The sequence below is a fragment of the Dendrobium catenatum genome, unplaced genomic scaffold, assembly GCF_001605985.2.
Source record: "Dendrobium catenatum unplaced genomic scaffold, ASM160598v2 fragScaff_scaffold_1593, whole genome shotgun sequence".
NCBI lineage: Eukaryota > Viridiplantae > Streptophyta > Magnoliopsida > Asparagales > Orchidaceae > Dendrobium > Dendrobium catenatum.
This window is the reverse complement of record NW_021320055.1, coordinates 1272672-1288252: the sequence shown is the minus strand read 5'-3', so window position 1 is coordinate 1288252 and position 15581 is coordinate 1272672. Positions and strand designations below refer to the sequence as shown.

Here is a 15581-nt window from a genome sequence, read left to right as displayed (position 1 = left end):
AATTTCTATATATTATATTAAAAAATTATTATGCCGTGTCCACGCCGCACCCGTGTCCTATATTTTTAAAAAATGCCATGTCCGTGTCGTGTCGTGTCCGTGTCGCCGTGTCCGTGTCGGTGCATCATAGAAGAAAACCTAAATCTAAGATATCTCAAATTTCAGCAAAATTCAAGATACCCTAACCCTTGGAAAACAAACTATTTAATGCATACAATTCAAAAGGAAATCCCTAAACAGTCCCTACATTCAAATTTCCCTAAAAAATACTTCCTAAAATGCTTCGTTGGCTTTGGTGGCTTGGCCGCTCGTACAGGAAGAGGTGGAACTCTTCTGCATGTTCGGGTCCGGCGTGGACCAGCTGGACCAGTCCAATGGACCGGTCTAACACATTCAAAATTCCTCCAACCCTATCCACGCACCCCTACAGATAGCATATAAAACTAAGCTTCAAAAGATTAAATGGAGTAAGAAAAAAAACTGTCCCATTAGATCAATCTCCATTGGCACCTAGCACTTCAAAAAAACTTACTGAACTAACATTATGGAAGTATCAAACTATGAGTGCATTATTTTCTTACAAACGATAGCATGTTTCTGTTTGAATTGATGAGCTGTGTTATCCAGTTTATGGTATATTAATAAAACAATAAAAACAACACCATCAAGTCTTTATCCCACTACATGGAGTAGACTACGTGAATCATTTTTCTACATTGTGTCCTATAAAGAGTCAAACTCTCATTTAAATCTATTAAAAAAATCATTTCTAATATATCTTAACGATGGATTTTAATTCATTGGCTGCACTTATATCACATCTTAATGAAAATTATGCGCATGGCTCATAATGTTACAATTTGTTTTCTGCTTTTACAAGCAGAAACCCAGAAAGATTCAACCTTGAGCATATAACGTAAACTTGTTTTAAAAGATGCATATTTCAACCATCAAAGATAAGTTAGACCAAAGAATCACAGGAGTATATTATTTTCACAAAACCTATATCAAACTGGGATGTCCACCTACTTGGAAATTGGTACTTTTTGGGTGTTGCATAATAGAAACGTAGCATGCCCAAAAGTGAACCAACCCCTTGGACTGCTACGAAAAACACCATCGGATTTCAAAGTAGCCCGGTCTAATTCAAAGATTTCACCTAATTGGGCACGTCTAGCATATTTTTTCACAGTAGCAGGATCACTATAAATGACTCCATTGAGTTACTCATGCAATACATTAAAAAAAAAAAAACAAATTCTAGAAATACTCATGATGATTATAGGCTGCAATAGCACAAATAAGAATCAAGCTTCATCAAAATTATGATAGGCATTACATAGAAGCTTTCTCGATGAGAACATATTCAATGGTAAATCCCTTTGAGTACAGGCTCACAAATTTCAGTCGAAGGCATTGCCCCATCCTATAATACATAAGCAAACTAATACTCAGGTTATTAAGTAACGAATTAATTTGCTGTTTCCAAGTTATCAACTTAGCAAATAATTGCTAGTGATTAAGCAAATGAAAAAAAAAATCTTTGTATCACTAAATCTACTAATGAAAAAAAGGCAGATAAATCCAATTTATAATTAACTAACTACTCCATATGAATATGCTATTTTACCGGGCCTTTGAAGAAACAACTATGAAGTCATCGTTTGAAACTTACAACTATATCACCCTCCTCACCCATAGCAACAGCAGCCCGCACAGCTACTCTCCTAATATCATGTAAGAAAAGCCTGTGGCCATTAGGTAGAGGTGGGTAGTAATCATTTTCACCATATTTCAAATAATCTTGCATAGTCCATCCAACGCCAGCCAACATGTCATCCAAAATATCAACTGTAAAAGTAACAGGAGAAACAATCTTTAAAAAAAAATGACAAAGTTATAATCTACTTGTGTAATCTGCAACTATGTGAACAATCTCTTAAGAAGATTTAAATCAATATCACATACGTGGATCTTCATTCTTTGGATTGTCAGATGTCAACATAACTACATCACTTTTATCGGTCGCAATTTTTGCCATAAGTGGCCTCTTGCCTCTTTCTTCTTCCCCACAACAACCAATGACTGTGAAAACAAAAATGTACAAGCAACAGATTTCTCAAGTTTGAGTAAACAATTGATAGCGTAAAAGGTAAAATATAAGTTCTCAAAGAATATCATAATAGCTAGCATATTCAATCTAAAGCATAGTGGAATACAATGTCAAATAGGGTTAAATTCTGGAATAAAATGTTTGAGCAGATTGCAGTAGATGAGTATTGAGCTACTCTTCCCATCTTTCTACACATTGCTCTGCATTTATGCTCTTGCTAAACGAAAAATAATATTGCATAACAGAAAAAGACTAAGGTATGAGCATGCAGCTAGTTTTGGGTTTCAAATGGCAGCATAAATGAAAGGGTGTGTTTTTTTTTAAATTCATAAGCAAAGTATTTTAGAGTTAGATAAGCATTCATCTGTTCTTAACATGCTAATCTGTTTTATACCAACCGGACAAGTAAAACTAAGTCTTTGTTTGGGACTGCTTTCTTACTGCTTCTTAAAGCAGCTTTCTAATACAAAAAATTTAATTTTTGTATTAAAAAGCTGCTTTTGGAAGCAGTAAGAAAGCCGTCCCAAACGAAGCCTAAATTAGCTGCATACCAGTTATAATTCTCCTTGGTCCCAGCTCCCTTGTGGTATCCAGGAGCCTGGAAAAATCGTCTGGTGTTCGAGCATAATCAACAATCACACCAAATGCTTGCTCCTCGTCTATCAACTCACATCTGCCGGGAACAGCATCTACTTCCTCAATCCCTCTAACAATATCCTCCAATGGTGAACCAACAGCAATCCCAACAGCAACTGCTGCAAGTATATTGCATATATTATGCCGTCCGAGCAACCCTGATGATATTTCAAGTATCCCTTTTGGCGTTTGAACCAAAACCTGCGTTTCAAACAATGAAAGCTCAAACTTCAAAGGATACACAGCAGCATTTTTATCCTCAATAGAATATGTCACAACTGGAACATCTGGATTCCCCTTAGACATGAAATAAGAAGCATTGGGGTCATCAATGTTCACAACCTTCCGGTGCCGCTCAGGGTCAACCATCCCTTCGAACATCCTGCCCATACTGTTCCTGTACTCCTCTATCCCATGGAATTCATGTTGATCCCTTGTCAGATTAGTGAATACGGCAATGTCAAAATCTACCTCATCACATCTTCCTTCAGCCAAACCATGAGAAGAAGCCTCCACCACAACCGCCTCTGTACCATTATGGACCATCTTTGCCATTAATTTCTGAATAGTTACAGCATCTGGAGTCGACTCAGAAGCCTCCAATTTGTTATCCCCATGGATGTAGTGCCCAAGAGAACCCAGCATTCCTGTCCTCAATCCCATAGCCTCATACATCGCCTTTACCAAGTATGATGTTGAGGTCTTACCGCGTGTCCCAGTAATCCCAATTACCGACAGTGTACTGGAAGGGTTACGATAGAAAGAAGCAGCAAGAACCGGCAGCACCAAATTGGTGTCCTCCACAACAACAAGAGCCTTGCACCCTAGTGTCTCATCTAAATTTATCACCTTATCAGCTACAACAGCAACTGCTCCTCTCTTATCTGCTTCAGTTAAATAATCATGCCCATCAGTGGTTGCTCCAGGACAGCAAATAAAGAGATCACCGGAGCTGACTTCTTTAGGATCATGCTGAATTTCAGTGATCAACACCTCCAAATTTCCATAAACAGACAATGGCACAACCCGGCTATCATCCAGAAGCTCAGCAAGCGTCATACTGAATTTAGGTTCCGATATATGGCTCCTGGACTTGCCCAAACTTTCAAGATCAAGTTCAAATGATGGAGAATCGGAAAGTGCAGCAGCATCCTTCTCTGGCATTTTGACGGGATTTTCTTCCTGAATTTCGTCATTGGATATTACGGTAATTCCATGAAGCTCCTCGATCTCCTCAAGATCAATGACTTCTTCGGGTAAAAGCTCCTCAATGGAATCAATGGGAGGAGCATTATTCTTACTTTTCGGTGGATTGGGAGGCAGAAGGCCCTGTTTAACGAATTCCTGGCGCTTGAGTGAGATGGCACGGTCGATATCGCCAAACGGGTTGTCTCCGGAGGATGACTCGGTCTCACCGTCGGCAGGTGAAGGAGGGTCTTCTTCAAGAGCGAAGGCAGAGACAAAAAGGTGCTGGTCCTCCTTGAACTGCTCCTCCTGGCGACGGCGGGCTGCGGCGACCTGAATCTGGAACTGCTCCATGCGGGAGACGCCATGGGAGGAATCCTCTGGAGCCTCCGGAGGATCTTCGTCGGAGGGCAGTGGGCGGAACTTTCTGTCAGGACCGACTGCCGCAAGCGGCGGCGGCGTAAAGCGGCGTAGTGAGAAAGAGGGACGGCAAGGGGAGAAGGATAAGGACGATAACAATCGAACAGGTAGAGCCATAAAAGAGAGAGAGAGAGAGAGAGAGAGAGAGAGAGAGAAGAGTTAGAAGGTTTTGGCGCTGAAAGGATGAGACGGGAAAGGAAAGGGAAGACGGGATAGGAGGGGGCTTCACTAGCTACTGAAGATCCGAAAATTATATTGGAAAATTTTATTTTGATAAATTTTGGTTTAATCTTAGTAAGAAATATTAATTTTATTTTAAAATAAGTATAATTTATCAAAATAAATATAACTGCTTGCTGAAATTTTGATTAGATATTCGGGGCTAGAAGAAAGTAGTATTATATAAAAGAAAATTGGCTTTATGAGTGAGTCCCATGATGCTTGAAATTAGAGAATTATACTTATTTTATTGTTTGAAGAAATATACATGTTGATAAAAATAGAGCATTATATAAGTGACATTTTTAAGCAAATAATTGCAGGACACGTAATATTTTCGGTATCTTCTTCTTCTCTAACGATCGTCGTTCACAAGGAATGATTATGAGATAAAGTTTAAAGGTGTTGCGGACTAGAATATATACAACGATAGAGTTTTAATTCTACATCTTAGCGTTGCACGAATATCCAGCTCACCCACAGATAACACAAAATTTTTTACTTGGAAAACACTGGAAAGGGGAAAAATCATGGGGCCTAGCCTAGTTGAAAAAATTTCACTAGAATTTGAGTTGAATACATTGGGTCGACTCGTCCTTGAGGGCGATCAGGTTACAAATGTCAATCGTATTGTTGAAGTCTAGTGTCAAATCTGGCGTCACATGGAAATTAGGGTGTCATTTAGTAGTCCGGCAGTAATTTGGCGGAACTCTGGAGTTAGTTGATGGTCTGGCGGAGTTCAGACCCTTAAGTGGTGGTCCGACGGAGTTAAGGCCCATAGGTGGTGGTCCGACGAAGCAACGACGTCATGCGGTGGTCTGACGGAACTCTGGGGCTCAAGGAGTGATCTGATGGAGCTCAAGGCCTCAAGTGGTAGTCCGACGAGGGTTAGGGCCTCAAGTGGTGGTCTGGCGAGGATGAGGGCCTCAAGTGGTGGTCCGGCGAAGGTGAGGTTCTCAAGTGGTGGTCTGGAGAGGGTCAGGGCCTAAAGTGATGGTTTGATAAAGGTGAGGGCCTCAAGTGGTGGTCCGGTGAGGGTGAGGGCCTCAAGTGTTGGTTCAGCGGAGCAACGACGTCAAACGGTGGTCCGGCGGAACTCAGGCAGTGGTCGAGGAGGAGCAAGAAGGCAATAGCGATCTCCGATCTCTCTTTAATTCTTTAGCTTGATTTTCCCTTTCAAGAGAAAGGAGGGGTCTATTTATAGATTTTTTGAGTGGCATGACCCGTAAATAGTCGAGAGATCAAGGGTAAATGGGGAGTGGTTGGATGGACGGCCGATGTTGAATCCCTTGATCAAGGATTATTTTGTGGACATTTGAATGCCTTAGTAATGTCGGAATTTGGTGATCTTGGGCTCGTTGGATTCATCTCATCGAGCCGCTCGATTCGACTATAAGAACGTTATGTTTGAAAACCGTTTGATAATCCAAAATGTGGTTCGAACCTTCCAACAACGCTTCTAACCCTTGATTTGGACCCGTTTGGGCTCGAATTGGGTTGGATTTGGTGTCGTTGGGTTAGTATTTTTGAAACACTCAACTCGACTATAAGTTTGCTGAAATTAGAGTTCAAATGGTCCCAATTTTAATTTCAGAAGTTTCCAAGTTAATTTTGCATCGAGATTCGTGGTCGATCAAGATAAATTTTTTACGACATATCAAAAGGCATTACTTCAGTCTCTATCACTGGCTAGTCAGCAATTGTCGTTGCAAGTCAATGATGTTATACATTTGACAAATATTCTTGTTGGGTGCTAGAATATACGAGACAGTAGAGTTAGAAACTATTCGTCTTAGCGTTGCACGAGTATTCCGCACACAAACAGAAAAGAGAAATGAACACCAGAGTTTTTACGTGGAAAACCCAAAAAGGGAAAAAAACCATGGGGTCTAGCCCAGTTGTAAAGTTTCACTAGTGTTTGTATGAAGTACAGAGGTTGATCCGTCTTACAAATCAAGACGATCAGTTTACAATCAATTTTTCACAAAGTTACAAAGTTCTGCAAATTCCCGACGTTTCCCGAAAATTCAGCAGCGTTCCGGCGTCTTCAGGCGGTAGGAAGAGCTCTGACGGTTGTCGAGGAGGAGCTTCTTCATTCTCCTCCTTCTTCTCTTCTTCTTCTCTCTCTTCACTTGAGTCCCTTTGTGTAGAATGAGGGCTCTATTTATAATTTTTCTGGAGTGACATATCTCGTAAATAGGTGTAACATCATGGGCGAATAGGGAGTGGTTTGAATGGACGGCCGATATTGAACCCTTCGATCGTGCACAGTTCGTTGGAAATTTGGAGGTCTTAATGATGTCGGAATTCGGCGATCTTGGGCTCTTTGGATTCGTCTCGTCGAGCCGCTCGATTCGAGTATAAGCTCGTTAAAATCGGAGACCGTTTAGTAACTCAAATTTTTGTTTCAACCTTCCAACAGTGCTTCGGGTCCTTGATTCGGACTCATTTGGGCTCGGATTGGGTTGATCTTGGTGTCGTTGGATTCGTATTTCCGAGACGGTCAGTTTGACTATAAGCTCGCTGAAATCGGAGTTCGGACACTCCCGGAATTAATTTTTGAAGTTTCCAACTAGCTTTTGCTTCGAGATTCGTGCACGATCAAGCTAATTTTATGATGCCGTATCAATTCTATTTATGAAAAAAACTCTATATTTGCGCTTTGAACCATAAACTTAAAATGATATTAGACATTAAATTGCTAACTATGAACCTTGATTTAAACTTATTTTGACATTAATCAAAACATAATTTGCCCGTTATCAAACAATATTCAAAATTTACTCAAATATTATTTCTATTTTCGAACAAGGTTTGAACATATGGCCTCAACTTTGATCAAACTAGGTTCAAACCTTGTTCAAATTGTATTCGAATCAATTTGATCATTTCAAATTTATTAAAGTAGTCCACAATAAAAAGTAAATGTATTTTGATATGAATAAAACTTTTGAATATATTTTCACTTAATAAATGTTACATGAAAAAAAAAAAATTGAATTAAAATCTCAAAAGTGCTCTGTTTTTAATTATATGAAAAAACACATTCAATCCTTTTGCATCATTGTTGCGGCCTGGAATATTCACGACGGTAGAGAAATATAAAGTTTAACTTTTTATCTTTGTATGAAGATCCAGCACATAATCATATAAGAGAGAGGGTATAAAATTCATGAGACATTAGAGTTTTTTACGCGCAAAATTCCTGTAAAGGGGGAAAAACCACGGGGTCTGACACAGCTTAAATGAATCAACTTGTGTTTACAAACAATTACAAATAAGGCCCGTCCCTGGGCGGAAGGCATTAGTTGGATGTAGCAAATATACATCATACAAAGTGCATTATATGGTAGAAATGTGAAGAATCAAAATTGATATGTTCGTTTGGTTGGCAGGATCATAGTTGGCTGGCGAAGGAGGTTGGAAAGATCGTATTCAGATGACGGTGGTTGGAAGGACTAAAGTCGTCGAACGACAGAAGTTGGAAAGACCATTGTTAGACGACGAAGGTCGGAAGGACCGTAGTAAGTGGGTGTTGAAGGTTATAAAGACTGTGTTTTGACGATGGAGGTCAGAAGGAACATAGTCGGCAAACGACGAAGGCCGGAAAGATCGTAATCAGTGGGTGACGGAAGTCGTAAAGATTGTTATCTAGCTATGAAGGTCGAAATGATCGTAGTCGACGGGTGACAATGGTCAGAAAGACCATTGTTTGGCAACGAAGGTTAGAAGGACCGTAGTCGTTAACTGACGGAGGTCGAAAAGACCGTAGTCAGGACCTCCGTTAGGTGACGAAGGTCATAAAGATTATAGTCAGCAGTCGACGGAGGCCAAAAAGACTGCTGTGGGTGGAAGTCCAACAAGAATTGGAAGCTGAGTGGAAGTCCAGCGTTAGTTGGTGGCCGGGCAGAAGTCCAGCATTAGTTGGTGGTCAACAGAAAGTCCATCGTGAGTCGGTGGATGGTGGAAGTCCGACATCAGTTGGTGGATTAGTGGAAGTCCGGTGTCAGTAGGTGGCCAGGCGGAAGTCCTATGACAATTGGTGGCTGGGCGAAAGTCTGAAAGTCCAGCAGTGGTCGAGGAAGAGTCTGATGGCAAGAGAACTCTAGTTGGTATTCTTCTTTCTCTTCCTTGCTTGGGTTCCCCTTCAACGAAGAATGAGGGTCTATTTATAATCTTCTGAGAGTGGTATGACTAGTAAATAGAATGGAGATCAAAGAGTGGTTTAAATGGATGGTCGATATTTATCCACTTGATCATGGGCCGTTTACTGGGTATTTAAATGTTTTAATGATATCAGAATTTGACGATCTTGGGCTCGTTGATTCGTCTTGTCAAGCCGCTCGATTCGACTATAAGTATGTCATGTTTGGAAATCATTTGTTCATCCAATTTATAGTTATAATCTTCCAAATGAGCTTTGGGTCTTCGATTTGGGCCCATTTGAGCTTGAATTGAGTATAATTTGGTGTCGTTGGGTTCATTTTTTCGAGACATTTAGTTCGACTATAAATTTGCTGAAATCAGAGTTCGGATGATCCGAGATTTTAATTTTGGAAATTTCCAACTTATTTTTGCCCCCGAGATTCGTGCCCAATCAAGATAATTTTTTGATAATATAACAATCATAAAAAAAAAATGGTCAACATTTATTTTGACAGTGCAAAAGCTTGATCCACTCGAAGTACCTAACCATCCTCACAAGAAAGACCATTCCCACCAAACCGCCATCTACAATCAAGTAATCTTTAGCGTGACTTTAACTGCAAGCAACTGCAAACACTTTTACACTTGGAAGGTTGTTTTATTTTTGACAAATTTAAATTAAATTAATAAAAAAAAGGGTTCAAATGACCCTAAACTTTTATATTAATCAAATTTAAGAGGTAATTATTAATGGTTAAGTGTCACCGATTTTAATGCAGATTTTACGAGTTTCTGTTTAAGAGAATTTATTATAATCTGAAAGAAGAATTTATTATGTTCGGAGTCTGGACAAGAAGAATCGTCTGGACTATGATTGTACATACACACAATCTGGACGGTTATTCCCGTCTGGATTCTACACAGAATAATTTCCCATAACGAAGAAACTATTCGGTGCGGAGTCCAAACACAAATGATTGTTTGGATTTGCAACGTGTTTGTTGCGTATTTGTAGATACGCAACAAATTCTCAATTATGAGTATTTGATGAATATTTAATGAGTATTTTATGAGTTTTTACTGAGTATTTATTAAGTGCTTACTGCATTCTGCTAATTTACTACGTATTTATTGCTTATTTACTGTGTATCTACAAATAAGTAGTAACTACAGAATAAATAAGCAGCAGTCCTGACGATTCTCTACATCGAGCGTATGCATATAATAATTTCTCGTTGAAAAGAGTCGGTTTCTATGTGACAAATAAAATGATGTCATTTGAAATAAATATTAATTTCTTTATCTATATCATAATATAAACTTATATTTAAAATGATTGATATATCTTTTTAATAAATAATTGCCTGATAAAAATTACGAAAATTTGCGCTGCATATGAATTACCGTTGCTTTAGTGTTTGTTAATTGTACGCCGTCAAATAAATGGCAGGAGAATAAAAAAAAAAGCTGTACCGCTTGGCGTTTTCTTATCTCGGCTTTGTTTGAATTTTGCTTTCTACGGATGTTGGCTTTGAAGAAGCATAGCGTTTACTTGTTTGGATCGTGAGGATTTACATACATATTATTAAGTTTATAAATTTTTAGATATATAATGTTCAATTTTAATTTTTTTTTGCTTTGTTTGAGACAGCTTTCATTGATTTCTAAAATTATTTTTTAGCACAAAAATTTTGAGTTTAAAAAATATTTGTACTACAATAAAATTATTTTAAAAAATAATATAAGGCCTCCTTTGAGGAATTTTTATTGCGTCCAGTAAAAAATACCGAGCATACCGAGTGTACCGAGCGTGTACCGAGCGCCTGTACCGAGCACTTTAGTGACGTGGTATTTTGTTATTAGCTTCCGGATGCATTTGGTAACCTGACGCTCCCTTTGAGACGGTTTAATTTCGCCTTTTCAATTTGGAAATAGAAATTATTTTTTGAGTTGTTGTTTGTATGTGCCACTTTTACAGAAATGATGTTTAGAGAATCAAAATTTTATACTATTTTAAAAAGCTTTATGATATTAATTTCTCTCTTAGAAAACTCTATTCTTGAAAACAATAATTTTAACACTACCTTTTAAAAAAGATACAGAATGATCAAAAGAAGCGTAAATTATTAATCAAAGTTGATGCTAAGATGCTGCATCCTAGAGGAAACCCCAAAAGAAGTCACTAAAGAGGTCTAGATGATTCTTGTACTTTCCATCAAATCAAAGAATAACACTTTTATTTTTATTTTTGGTCAGAAGAAACCGTCCGCTATCACCCCCGCAAGCCAAGGGCGCACGGCGATATAGAAACTCCGATCAGCCTAGACGAGCTACCCACACCCATTATAACTCGTGACCAACTTTTATTGGGCCCCCCGAAGGAAGCACTGCCGTCCGAGAAAATCGAACACCAGATGGGGGTACCCAATCGTACTCGTCCATCAATCAAGTTAAACATCAGTGGGTAGAATAACACATTTGAGTAATATTTTAACACATTTGAGTAATAGAAATATTATATAATCGTATATCATACAAATGAAATTTATTATAAAAACACCACAAAGTACACGAACAAGAAGAGATTTGAAAACAAAAAACCAACACAAACATTTCAGATCCCCATTAATGTTAGAAAATAGGATCATAAAGCACTAATAGAAAATAGATTCCCAATAATCCCACAAGAACTTGTTGATAAGAATGCCACAGGAATCACGGTAAGTTTCTGAGACTAGAGAGCAGTTTTTCATGAAGAAAAATGAGAAGATAAAACTGTTTTTGAAATTAAGATCAGCTGCTTATCATCAGAAAGTTACTACTGGCAACAAATCTAACATTAGCCATCAAAAGGACAGTAGAAAACACAATTTAGATGATGAAAAGCATTCCGAAAGAAACCAGCGGCAATATGTACAGGAAGAACAGTGAGTTGAGTTAACCACCTTTACTCCTGCATAAGATTGCCGCTGCTCTCTTCGTTATCTCCTACACTTTTCTGCGAGCACACATCTCCACCACAATCGTTATCTGAAGCCTCCTCCTCTGAGTTCAAATTGTTATCTTCGCCATGATTGTTGTTGTTGTTGTTGTTAAAATTTTCATTGCGTGATCTATAGTCGGTCTCCAGCAGCAGAAGTCTCCTTCTAAGCTCCTCCATCTCCCTCTCCATCAAGAAAAGTCTTTCTTTCAGAGTTAGATTCTCTTCTTCAAGCTGAGCTATGTGGGTATCCTGGTCATCCACTCTGTTTTCCAACAGGTAGGATGTGCCAGTCGACACTACCTGCTCCTCCCCGAAGCTGGGATACACAATCTCGAATCGGCTCAAGTCATGGTCGAGCCTTCTCTCTACCTCCACATGCTCCTCCATATCGCTTTCGCTTGATCCATCCTCATCGTCCTCCTCCTCTTCAGTTCCACCGCTGCCGGCACGACCGCCGGCGGCGGTTGGAGAGCGGAGACGAATTAAACCTTTCATCGAGCCATACCCATCCACTCCCCACTCTTCCTTGGCCATGTCTACCAGTCTCTCCCTTGAGGGGGAGAATTTCGGTGTGGGAAGGATGGCCGGCGTCACAGCACAGGGTGAAATGAGAGAAGCAATACCACCAGATTTCTTGGCGCGGATTATGAAGGACGTTGTATTTCGAGGGGCGAAGGGGACGAAACGACTAAATTTCTTCTTCGGGTAGAACCGCCTAGCTTTCACGCGATTCTGATACTGTAGCTCTTTCAGAGTTGGCGGTTTGTATCCGGTAACTCCAACGGTGGATACAACTCCGGGAGCAGCAGCGGCCTTCTTCCGCTTTTCAGCAGCCTTCTTGCTCTTCCAGTTCTTCCTCCCAGATTTGGTCCCCGACGGAACAAAAATCGGTCGAGGGTTTTGAAATACCATCGGCTCCTCCGCCACCAGCGCTAGCGCTGGAGCCGGCGGTGCCTGGGGCTGCCTTTGCCACATCCCGTACGTCCGGTTAATCATCTGGGAAGGATCTATCATGATTCCTACCAAAGAAATCCGTCAAATATCGGAAGATCTAGAAACCCTAGATTGATTAACCCACGATTCGAGCGATAAACTTAGATAGATCTAGGAAATTATCCCAAAAACCAACCGTAAGCCTCACGCGAAACTACTGTCCCGATCTCAACCCTAACCCTAATTAAATTCACTAATCGGTATCGAGTAACGAGAAAACACAGGGCCCCGTGAAGCGATATCGATCTGTAACGAAAAAAAAAAAGTCACGAAATCTTGAATGGTTCGATGAGATCTGTAATAGTTCTCTCCTTCGATTTCTAGACGTATAGAAATCAATGGTTTCAATCTTCGGCAAGAAACTAGAAAACCAGATCCGTTTTTGGAAGACGACATGCTTCCGTCGGGTGGTTATTTATAGATTTCACAATTGGATAATTCGGTTCTACCCCAGCTGCAGTTTTACGTAATTACAATTTTATGTGTGTGGTTTTTTGCAATTATCATTCATCATCTGTAATCGAATATTGCAGAATTAGAGATCGGGTATACGGATGAGTAGTGATCCAAGAAAATTTTTTCATCTCATTCAAAAAAAAAAAAAAAAAATCCCAAATTTTTTAGTTATTGGAACATTAAAGACTAATCATATTTCTCCGCTAGTTAATTCTTAGGTTCTAAGATATAAATAATTTTTAATTTAGATTAATTAATTTTATGTAATAATTGTTTATATTGTTTGATTTTATATTAGTTATTTTCATTAACATATCTCATTTAATATACACTATTCACAAATTGCATAAGAAATAAAGCAATTAGATATAAGAATACATATAAATTATCACGTAACTCAACTTGGCTTGTTGGTTTAGGGTTTAGGGGAGGTCTTGGATTCAAATTTTGGATTCGTGTCTTGCATATGTTTTCAATACAAAAATTAAAAATTTTTAACTAAAAAGTTGCTTTAAGAAGCAATAAGAAAATAGCGATACCGTTGAAATTTAACTTTTGATGGGGTCGTATCGCGATAAATCTTTTGATTTCCTGTGACACCGCATTATCTAGGGAATGCTTCAATGAATAGAATTGTTATTACATAAATATTTTATCGAGATCTAAGCATGTTATTTTTTAAATGACAAAAGTGTAAGTTCACGAATAGGGAGCTAATACTTATTATTGCAGGCTAGAAAATTAATAACAATGCACGAAGATTAAAAAACATACACATATAATATAAAAGAAAGTAGCATATATTAAAATTTTTATGTATAAAATATGAAAATGAAAAAAGTAAGAGGTTGCTAAGATGAAATGACATATTATATAAATATATTAAAAGAGTTTGCTTTTCTCCTTAACTAAAAAAATATGAGATTATAAAGCACGTAATAAAAATTTATATTTCTATGAATGTGAGGGAGAATGTTGGAGATGTTGTAGTTAGATGTATTAGTTTAGTGATGATGATCGAATGACAGTAATCAAGTGTCCATAATGGCTAGTAGTGGGCATCGGCGTTGAGATTGACAGTAATCAAGTGACAATAAAAATTTATTTGGATTTCTAAGCTCTCTCAAACTTAAGTTCATATCCCCTGTGACACCTACAGGCTCAACATTTAGTTCCAACCCGATTGGAAAAAGGTAAAGTTTTAAACTTTTTAGTTTTTCAACGATTTGCATGTCTTTGGGAGTGTTTTAACACATGGAATTAATTAAGCGTACTCTAGAATGTGTCCTAAGTATTGCATGTGAATTTTGGTAAAATCCTAGAATTTCACTTTTGGAGCGTAGTGGTGCTGGGTGTTTGAGCGTAATGATGTTGCACTCAACCATGTCATTAGAAAGTGACATTGTGGCGCCAGCTCTCGAGTTGTTACAAATTTTTTTAGCATCACAGTGCTCCTATTTGAGCGCCACAGTGTTATGTCATTATAACTTATTAAATATTAAAATTTTCCATTTAATTCAATCATTTTCATTTGAGTAGTCGTCATGTAGAGAGAGAGGTTGGAGAGAGAAAATTCATGTTTTGAGCCGCTTCGTACCTTTTTCAGTTGTTAGACATGTCGAGAAAGTTGTCGAGATCAAGGTAGGTCACATTATGCCTATCTCAATTTTAAAAAATATGAAATTTTACCAAATTCTCTTATTAAATTGTATTTTCAATAGCAAAAAATGCATATAACTTTACAATGGTACTTTCACTCGTAACTTTTTATATGTTATAGAGAATATGATTATGAACATTTTAAATATTTTTTAAAAATTTTGTACATGGTATATTGGAATTTGTGTAATTTTAATTTAATAAAAATTAATCTGGACACTAAAAAATAATGATGTAGTTCAATAAATATCTTTAAATTGTGTTTTACACATCCTTCTGTAATTTGGTTACATTTTGATATTACAAAAATTTGCTCAGTAGGAAGTTCAGTTGTCTACCATTATACAATACTACATAATTCTGACATGTGTTCAATTTTACTTTAACTATTACAATGAGATGAAATATATTCTTTTGTGATAAAATGTATGTTTATATGATCGAAAATCACCAGTTGTGAGTTATAAGGAACTAGAATCCTTTGAAATTTTATGTGTCACGGATAAAATGACATCATATTGCAATATGTTTAAAATCAAATTATTCGATCAAGCTATAACTCCTGTTGCGATGAGAATGAAAACGAGTTCAAAGTGGCTCTTCAAAATCATGTACTTGACAATTCTAAGGAAAGTAATTGAATAATTATGAGAAAGAATGTACACATGAATAACATGATGATTCTCATACTAACGATGGAGATGAAATCTTGCACTTATCGAGTTAATAAGGAGAGAACTTTTAAATCATATTGATGACGATGGCTGCATC

General features: G+C 38.0%; 2 protein-coding genes across 3 annotated transcripts in view; both read right to left on the bottom strand.

Moving 5' to 3' along the window:
- The window catches only part of LOC110104333 (UDP-N-acetylmuramoyl-L-alanyl-D-glutamate--2,6-diaminopimelate ligase MurE homolog, chloroplastic), a 10846-nt gene extending 6264 nt beyond the window's left edge, over positions 1–4582 (bottom strand). The window contains exons 1-4 of one of the 2 annotated variants that reach the window (XM_020833390.2): positions 3092–4582; positions 2665–2950; positions 1969–2085; positions 1676–1851 (exon numbers count right to left, since the gene is read on the bottom strand). In XM_020833390.2, coding sequence (XP_020689049.1) covers positions 1676–1851; positions 1969–2085; positions 2665–2950; positions 3092–4471 — 1959 coding nt within the window. In that variant the 5' untranslated portion in view covers positions 4472–4582. Of the gene's footprint in view, positions 1–1675; positions 1852–1968; positions 2086–2664 lie in introns of both variants that reach the window. The other variant, XM_020833389.2, reaches the window with a different exon arrangement.
- A 6722-nt stretch (positions 4583–11304) lies between these two features.
- On the bottom strand, positions 11305–13092 carry LOC110104337. The gene has a single exon (XM_020833397.2). The coding sequence runs from the start codon at positions 12714–12716 to the stop codon at positions 11667–11669; it is 1050 nt and encodes a 349-aa protein (XP_020689056.1). The 5' UTR covers positions 12717–13092; the 3' UTR covers positions 11305–11666.
- Between the last annotated feature and the right edge of the window lie 2489 nt (positions 13093–15581).

Bases quoted from the DNA above. Each gene is read 5' to 3' on its own strand.
- LOC110104337 (XM_020833397.2), bottom strand. From the start codon at position 12,716: ATGATAGATCCTTCCCAGATGATTAACCGGACGTACGGGATGTGGCAA.